The sequence below is a fragment of the Nematolebias whitei genome, unplaced genomic scaffold, assembly GCF_014905685.2.
Source record: "Nematolebias whitei isolate Nwh7 unplaced genomic scaffold, NemWhi1 Nwh_scaf_550, whole genome shotgun sequence".
NCBI classification, from domain to species: Eukaryota; Metazoa; Chordata; class Actinopteri; order Cyprinodontiformes; family Rivulidae; genus Nematolebias; species Nematolebias whitei.
In genome coordinates, this window is record NW_023619095.1 from 1 (window position 1) to 9265 (window position 9265).

Sequence of the window (9265 nt, forward strand, 5' to 3'; positions counted from 1 at the left end):
TCTATCACTCTTCTAGAATTCATAAGACTTATGTGGAGTCTATCAGAGTCACCTGGAGTCTATCAGACTCACCTGAAGTCCATCACTCTTCTAGAGCTCCTAAGACTCATGTGGAGTCTATCAAACTCACCTGAAGTCTATCAACAGGGATGGAAATTAGCACCCACCTTTGGCCAAGGGCGGGTAAAAATTTTGAAGTAGCGTGTAAATTTGAACAACGCACCAGCCACTGTGGCAGGTTTGCAATTTGAAAAGAAAAAAAATAGTTAAATATGTACCCCTGACCTATAGGGGCAGCAATGTGCCTGAGTTGCTGCTAGTCTGCTCTAATTGCCATTAGAAGGAGGAAACAGTAGCTTTAGTCTTTATCAATGTGGCGTTACATTTCGGGAGTTAAGTAGGTTGCAGACAACAAAAACCTTTCTCCAGAGAAGTTGAGGGATAAACTGTGGGTTGTTTTTTAACGAAAAATGGAAAAGAAATGACAATGGCAAGTTCCGTGACTGTCTCGTTTTTGATGAGAGCAGCCAGTCAGCGTTTTGTTCCAGCTGTTGGCAGAACGAGCTCTCCAGTTAGACTAATAATAACCTTATTGTAGGCAGAAAAAATTAGAAATTAGAGGCCATCAAAGACCACAAAGCATCTAAATGCCACAAGGTGAAATGCATCGTTCAAGAAGAAAACTGCTGCTGAGTGCACCGAGCAGCTGAAAACAGCATGAAAAGCTGAATGTACTGTTATGAATGGCTCTGCAAGTAAGTAATCTGATTACTATTAAGCATGTATCATAATGTTAGCTACCTTAGTCTTACAGTAACACAATGTGTTGTGTTAGTACTGGCAAGTAGCAACGCTTTATCAGTGTATGTAAACAAGACTGTACAGTATCCTGATGCATGCTCAATAATCCAGGTAGAAAAATCCAAAAAAGTTCAATCTGGTCCTCTGGACATTCAAAAAAAAAAAAAAAAAAGCAAAAAAATATAGAAACGTTTCGTCTCTCATCCAAGAGACTTCCTCAGTCTGAGGTGCTGTATTCAGCTCAGTCTCTTAAATAGCACCTTCTCAGAGTGGATCAACCAGTTTGCTGCTGACAACAAGACTGTACAGTAATTTTGGTGTTGCAATTAAAGTTATCGCAGTTTATGTGGAAAATCAGATGATGCTATATAATATTTTTTCTCCTTCAGATGAAAAGCAGGGAATATAGACAGGCAGCACCTGGCTGAAGTGTACGGATGTCTCACCTCTACTCAGTCAGTGCCGGCAAAATACAAAATAAGGTGAGAAGTCCAGACAGTTAATGCAAAATATGAAGTTGTCCAGGACTTTCTATTATAAATTTAGTGTACTAATTAGGGATGCACCAAGCCACTTTTTTTTTTACTTCCGATCCGATCCCGATACCTAAATCTAGATATCGGCCGATACCGATCCAGTTCCGATATCATGATCATCATTGATTTTATATGAGGCTGTAATAATCTGCTCTCAAGTACAATTTGTACAAATCTATGCATGCATGTCCAAAAAGGCAACTTGAGGTAAGTTCTATTAATGTTGGATAAGTTTTAAAGTTAGAATTAAATCCTGCTAACACAAAACATGTTTCTTTTTATTCCTAGTTTTAAAGTGGATATTAAAGTGATTAATTTAAGTAATTGTTTAGAGTTATTTTATATTTTTTTAAATAAGGGGCAGATATAAGAATTGTTTTTCTTCTTTCTGCACTCTTTTCATTCAATATTTTCTTTTCGATGATTTAAAAATTTTTTTTTATTTTGTTTCTTTTAAATGAATGTATAAATGAATTAAATTAAATAAAATGTTAAATGTCTTCAAACACTTGGCATAAACCAACAGGCATGTTCCTGTTTTTAGTATTTTACATCACTTTATAATGTAGCTGTTTTTATTTTTAATATAATTTTCAAATCACATGTTTTTTATGATTGTCTCCTGTTGTACTGATAAATATCTCCTGGAGGGTAAACTAGATCTTGGCTGCAAGTATCAAACTGTGAAATCCTTTGTTTTCTACAACTGATAGTGGTTGGTCATTAATTATGAAGTTTATCAACTTCTCTGTAAACATTAGAGCTCCGTGGTTTCAGCGACGTCTTCTTCTTGTTCAGTCCGAAGCAGGCAGTCTGATCTGGGTCTGCCCCGCTCAGTCTGTCCCTCCTCAGAGACGGGCAGACTGAGCGGGGCAGAGTGGACGCAGCTGGCCGGGGTCGAGTCGCTTGTTTTGGGTTGAGCAAAGAGCAGCGCCCCGCTGAAGCCACGGAGCTCGAACGTCCAACATAAAACTAACTTTAACGTGGTTTAATGTGGCGCTGTGGCTCTGCAGACAGTGCACGTTGCTGTCTTGTGTTGTGGTGTTTAGTGTAAAATACTTCCACACAGCGACATGTTTAGATGAAAAGTTTGTTAGCTGTTAGCCACAGTGCTGCTAACTCAGTTCTCACGTTGTAGCTGCTGCAAACTATGAACTGGATTTCCTGAATGTGAGGCGGGTCTTATTACTCTGGGTTCTTGAGACACGCCGCCGTTCAGGAAATCCAGTCCATAGTTTGAAGCCAACATCCATCATGGATCGGAAAAATCCAATTCGTAATTTATGCTGGTATCAGAGGCTGATACCGATACTGGATCGGATCGGACCCATCCCTAGTACTAATCCACCACAGGCCTGGACCCAAACTGGCAGCCTGCATGGACCAGTACCAGTGGAATGAGAAGGTCTTAAGCTCAGTAAGGAAAGCAAAGTTCCATCTCCTGGACAGTCTGTGTGAGAAGTTGCAGAACCGATTTGCTGATGAATTCCAGGGTTCTTCATGGAACCATGTTGGTGGACCTGAAATCTTGGCCTGATGCACAATACTCTGAAGGTATATAGTTTGTCCTAATATTTTTCAGTTTTAAAATAATTTACACATTTGGTGATCCATGTAGTATAACTAAATATTTGTGGGACTATTTGTGTCTTTCTGCAGAGTTTGGGGAGGCAGAGGTAGATGACCTGACAAGTCATTCAAGCCTCATGAGTGACAACTGATCTCATCCCAGACCAGTGGATGATTCTAAAAAAATGTTTGTACCAAAGGGTGACTCTCCATTCTACAGCTTGGCCTGAGATGAACTGAATGCTACAGCATCAGTGCCCCGATGTGCTCAGCTTGGTGGACCTCGTCCTCTCCATTCCAGCCTCCACCGCAGACTGAGAGAGATGCTGTCATGGTGCACATGATGTGCTACGTTAAATCAGACCAAGTACATATGTATGGTAAACTTCTTTACTGAAAATGTTTTCTGACCGAGTTAAGAATAAATCATATGATTTATATAATCTGATTGTACTGGTGGGGTTTGTAACCAAAGGAAAGTGTTACACACAAAAAAGAAAAATAGTGGCAGGTAAAAAAAAATTCCCCACCGAAAATTTTTAATTTCCACCCGTCTATCAGACTCATTTATCAGACTCACCTGGAGTTTATTAGACTCACCTGCAGTCCAACCGCAGATGCAGGAACCTGCTGCAGTAACGATGTTGCCAGTTGCTTGACTTCGAGGAAGTTGCTGGCCACGCAGTAGAGGATGTTCTGGGCATGTGCAGGAGTCACCATCTCACCCAGAGCGAAGACATCGGGCTCTGAAGAACAACACAAAGACAAAGGTGAGGAGGACGGAACAGAAACTGCTCGGACACATTCATTTATTCATTCAACCTTTATTTCTACAGGTTAGTCTCAATGAATCACAAGGACTCATTTACAAGAGAGACCTGATTTCAATAAAGAACACAGATGAGCTACAGACAACAAAAAACATTCAGATGAAAGCATATACAATGAAAAGTAAATAAATTATATAAAACAAATGGATGGATGGATGGATGGATGGTTGGATGGATGGATGGATAAAACGGTGTAAAATACTAAAAACAGGAACATGTACTTTAAAAAGTAAGGGAGTTATTAAATGATAAAGCTCTGTATATGTTGTATAACACAACCATTGTTCCACACTTAATCTATTGTATTGATGTTCGGGGGAAAGCGTGTAAAACAATTATAAATCCTATTTTCGTTTTACAGAAAAGAGCTGTAAGAATTATTACCAGGAAGCATTTCAGTCATCCATCAAGTACTTTATTTTATCGTCTGAACTTATTGAAGTTCAGGAGTGGGTCACCGGGGCCCCACTCTGGAGCCAGGTCTGGAGGTGGGGCACGCGGGCGAGCGCCTGGTGGCTGGGCTTTTACCCATGGAGCTTGGCCGGGCACAGCCCGAAGAGGAGACGTGGGTCCCCCTTCCCATGGGCTCACCACCTGTGGGAGAGACCAAAGGGGTCGGGTGCAATGTGGGATGGGTGGTGGTCGACGGCAGGGACCCTGGTGGTCTGATCCTCGGCTACAAAAGCTGGCTTGTGGGACGTGGAATGTCACCTCAATGGTGGGGAAGGAGCCTGAGCTGGTGTGTGAGGCTGAGAGGTTCCGGCTAGAAATAGTCGGACTCACCTCTACGCACGGCTCTGGAACCAGTTTCCTTGAGAGGGGCTGGACACTCTTCCACTCTGGAGTTGCCCCTGGTGAGAGGCGCCGAGCAGGCGTGGGCGTACTAATTGCCCCCCAACTTGGTGCCTGTGTGTTGGGGTTCACCCCGATGAATGAGAGGGTGGCCTCCCTCCGCCTACGTGTGGGGGGACGGGTTCTGACTGTCGTTTGTGCTAATGCACCAAACGGCAGTTCAGATTATCCACCCTTTTTGGAGTCCTTGGAGGGGGTACTGGAAAGTGCACCTCCTGGGGACTCCCTTGTTCTGCTGGGGGACTTCAATGCTCACGTGGGCAATGACAGTGAGACCTGGAGGGGTGCGGTTGGGAGGAACGGCCCCCCTGATCTGAACCCGTGTGGTGTTCTGTTGTTGGACTTCTGTGCTCGTCATGGATTGTCAATAACAAACACCTTGTTCAAGCATAAGGGTGTCCATATGTCCATTTTTTTTTCTTGCTACTCTACGGTGAAACCAGATGTGTTTTCCCTCTCTGCCCCCCCACACGCTTCCCTGCTGCGCTCTTTTGTCCTGTGAACCCTTAAAAAAGCCTCTCTTTTTTTTCCTGCATACCTCTTAATTGGAAGGATCAGCTGGTCTCTCAACAAAATCGATCAACTTCTTCCGACAGGAGTCAGGGTAAGGAGGACACTCTGAACTCCGAAGGACAAATTGGATTCATGATGACAACTAGATTCTACTGTTTGATTGGTGGAATCTGGTTGTCTACAAATTCGTGTGGAGGTGTTGAAGCTTGACAGTGCTCGGATTGGATGTGGAGCTGTGACAGGGAATTGGAGCAGCTGTTATCAGGACTGTGATCTCCCTGGCAGCACTCATGAATGGTGGAATAATCTGGAGAAGCTGTGAGCTCGACTTTTGGAGTAAAGGATCAATTCGGCTGTTTTGGAGTTTCCATCAGAGAATATGTACCAGCGAGACTTTAAAGGCAGAAACAACAATTACGAGTTCTGCCTGACCCAAACTGTGGCCTTGATGCCGGACTTATCTCAACTCCTCCTGGAATGTTCAGAAAACAACAAAGATGCTTTGACTGTTTCCTCACCCCTCCCTCCCCCAAGGCCGTGGACATGTAACAGAACCTCAACTGAGCTGAAGATGAACGTCACCTCTTATCTGGACAATGGCTGAGGGGGGGCTCTGGACTATGCTACGACTTTCCCTTAAAAATTCAATGTTTTCACCGCCTATATGTTCATGTATAACGTCTGTTTATGTTGCTTTGCTGTGGTAGGTTTTTTTGATGCCTCAAATTGTGCCCTGTCTAGGACAAGGTGTGAGAGATCTTTTTTTTTATTTTTTTATACCGTCTCTCCTCATGTTTTCTTTCCTTTTCTTATCTAAGCAAAATATTATTCTGAATAAGAATAAGAAGGCCGCGCTAATTATTTTAGCCGCAGCTTCGTGCACTCCGCCCATCTTCGGACGACTGTACGTACATATTCGCGTTGTATCTCGGTGCAATGCCAATAAAGTTTATTCTGATTCTGATATATGTTCTTGGCACCAGGACACCCTAGGCCGTGGTTCGATGATCGACTTTGTCATCATCCCATCTGATCTGCGGTCACATGTCTTGGACACTCGGGTGAAGAGAGGGGCGGAGCTGTCCACTGATCACTACCTGGTGGTGAGTTGGCTCCAAAGGTGGGGGAGGATGCCGGTCAGACCTGGCAGGCCCAAACATATTGTGAGGGCTTGCTGGGAACGTCTGGCAGAGTCTCCTGTGAGACGGAGTTTTAACTACCACCTCCGGGAGAACTTCGAACATGTTCCGGGGGAGGAGGAGGACATTGAGTCAGAGTGGGCCATGTTCTGTGCCTCTACTGTCGAGGCGGCTTACCGAAGCTGCGGCCGCAAGGTTGTCGGTGCCTGTCACGGTGGCAACCCTTAAACCCGGTGGTGGACACCGTCGGTGAGGGATGCTGTCAGACTGAAGAAGGAGTCCTATCAGGCCTTTTTGGCCTGTGGGACCCCGGAAGCAGCTGATGGGTACCGGCAGTCCAAGCGACATGAGGCAGGGGTGGTTGCTAAGGCAAAAACTCGGGCATGGGAGGAGTTCGGAGAGGCCATGGAGAATGACTTCCACACAGCTTTGAGGCAATTCTGGTCCACCATCTGGTATCTCAGGGGGGAAAGCGGTACGCCACCAACACTGTTTATAGTGGGAGTGGTGTGCTGCTGACCTCAACTCGGGATGTCGTGGGTCGGTGGGCAGAATACTTTGAAGACCTCCTCAATCCCACCGACACGTCTTCCACTGAGGAAGCGGAGCCTGCAGACTCTGTGTCAGGCCCTCCAATCTCTGGTGCTGAGGTCACCGAGGTGGTTAAAAAGTTCCTCGGTGACAGGGCCCCAGGGGTGGATGAGATTTGCCCAGAGTTCCTTAAGGCTCTGGATGTTGTAGGGTTGTTTTGGCTTATGCGACTCTGCAATATTGCGTGGACATTGGGGGTAGTTCCCCTGGATTGGCAGACAGGGGTGGTGGTCCCCATATTCAAAAAGGGGGACCGTAGAATGTGTTCCAACTAGAGGGGGATCACGCTCTTAAGCCTCCCTGGTAAGATCTATTCGGGGGTTCTGGAGAGGAGGGTCCGTCGGATAGTCGAACCTCGGATTCAGGAGGAGCAGTGCGGTTTTCGTTCTGGTCGTGGAACACTGGACCAGCTCTACACTTTCAGCAGGGTCCTGGAGGGTGTGTGGGAGTTTGCCCAACTGGTCTACATGTGCTTTGTGGACTTGGAGAAGGCGTTCGACCGCGGCCCTCGGGGAACCCTGTGGGGGGTACTCTGGGAATATGGGGTCCCAGGCCCTTTGATACGGGCTGTTAGGTCCCTGTATGACCGGTGTCAGAGCCTGGTCCGCATTGCCGGCAGTAAGTCGGGCTTGTTCCCGGTGAGAGTTGGACTCAGGTTGCCCTTTTGTCACCGATTCTGTTTCATAACTTTTATGGACTTAATTCCTAGGCACAGCCAAGGTGTTGAGGGGATCCGTTTTGGTCGCCTTAGGATCGCTTCTCTGTTTTTTGCAGATGATGTGGTCCTATTGGCTTCATCAGACCGTGATCTACAGATTTCGCTGGAGTGGTTCGCAGTCAAATGCGAGGCGGCCGGGATGAGGATCAGTTCCTCCAAATCTGAGGCCATGGTCTTCAGCCAGAAAAGGGTAGAGTGCCCTCTCCGGGTCAGGGAGGAGGTCCTACCCCAAGTAGAGTTCAAGTATCTTGGGGTCTTGTTCACAAATGAGGGAAAAATGGAACGCGAGATCGCTAGGCGGATAGATGCAGCGTCTGCAGTGATGTAGGCGCTGTACAGGTCTGTCGTGGTGAAGAGAGAGCTGAGTCAAAAGGTGAAGCTCTCAATTTACCGATGGATCTACATTCCTACCCTCATCTATGGTCATGAGCTTTAGGCTGTGACCGAAAGAACGAGATCACGGATACAAGCGGCCGAAATGAGTTTTCTCCGCAGGGTGTCTGGGCTCTCCCTTAGAGATAGGGTGAGAAGCTCGATCATCCGGGAGAGATTCAGAGTAGAGCCGCTGCTTCTCCACATCGTGAGGAGCCAGTTGAGGTGGCTCAGGCATCTGGTTAGGATGCCTGCTGGACGCCTCCCTGGTGAGGTGTTCCGGACACGTCCCACCGGGAGGAGGCCCAGAGGAAGACCCAGGACACGCTGGAGGGACTATGTTTCTCGTCTGGCCTGGGAACGCCTCGCAATTCCCCCGGAGGAGCTGGACCAAGTGGCTGGGGAGAGGGAAGTCTGGGCCTCCCTACTTAGGCTGCTACCTCCGTGACCCGACCCCGGATAAACGGAAGAAAATGGATGGATGGAACTTATTGAAGTTCCATGATTTGGTAATTATAATGTTTGATCAGTTATGTATAGGGCTCATAATAACACATTACCTTTAAATATCCAATTAAATTTTGTTAAAAGAGAGAGTTGTTATAATCTTAAGGGGATGGAAATCTTCATGAAACCTAAATTTAGAACTCATCTGAAGGAATGGTCTACCTCAATCCAAGGAATTAGATTATGGAATAATCTGGAGAGTGATGTTAAAAATGTAAGATCAATGAGTATGTTTAAAAGAATGATCAAAGTTGGTTTGTTAAAAAAATATGAAATAGCTTAATGTGTATTTGTATGAATAGTTGCTCAAGAAGGAGTTATTTAATTTTTTTTGTTATTTGAAGACTATTATTGTTTGAATTAATTTTTTGAAAAAAGGGGCAGATATAAGATTTTTTCTTCTTTCTGCTGCCTTTCATTTTATTTGTGATTGCATTTCTTATTGTTTATTGAAATGTTTTGCTTTTGTTTTTTAAAAAATTAATACATTTTATAAATAAATAAAAACGTCATATGATGACCGTGCAAGAAGATGTATTATTGTGATCTAATTAACTTTTAATTTAAAATTATAATCCTATTAACTCATTTTTTTAATCTCTGTGTTATTTGCAGTCTGAGGATGACAGCAGCTGAGTCTTGTTCATTCACCAGATCACCTCCAGATAAGAAGTCTGTAATGACTGAACTTGTTTACTTGGCAGATTTTTAAAATAAACATTTTGTAAGTCTTTATTTTGGTCTTTATTGTACCGAAAATGAACCGAACCGAAATGTGATTTTAGCGTACCGTTACACCCCTACCCATCACCACTCATCTCACATTTTGGGGTGGTC

At 44.9% G+C, this 9265-nt stretch overlaps 1 protein-coding gene across 1 annotated transcript in view; it reads right to left on the reverse strand.

Annotated features, from left to right (window-relative positions):
* Positions 1 to 3506: 3506 nt before the first annotated feature.
* Positions 3507 to 9265, reverse strand: part of LOC119429341 (thyroid adenoma-associated protein homolog) — a gene marked incomplete at both ends in the record, with an annotated part of 9159 nt that continues 3400 nt past the window's right edge. The window contains 1 exon segment of the mRNA XM_037696989.1: positions 3507 to 3652. Within this exon segment, the coding sequence (XP_037552917.1) occupies positions 3507 to 3652 (146 nt within the window).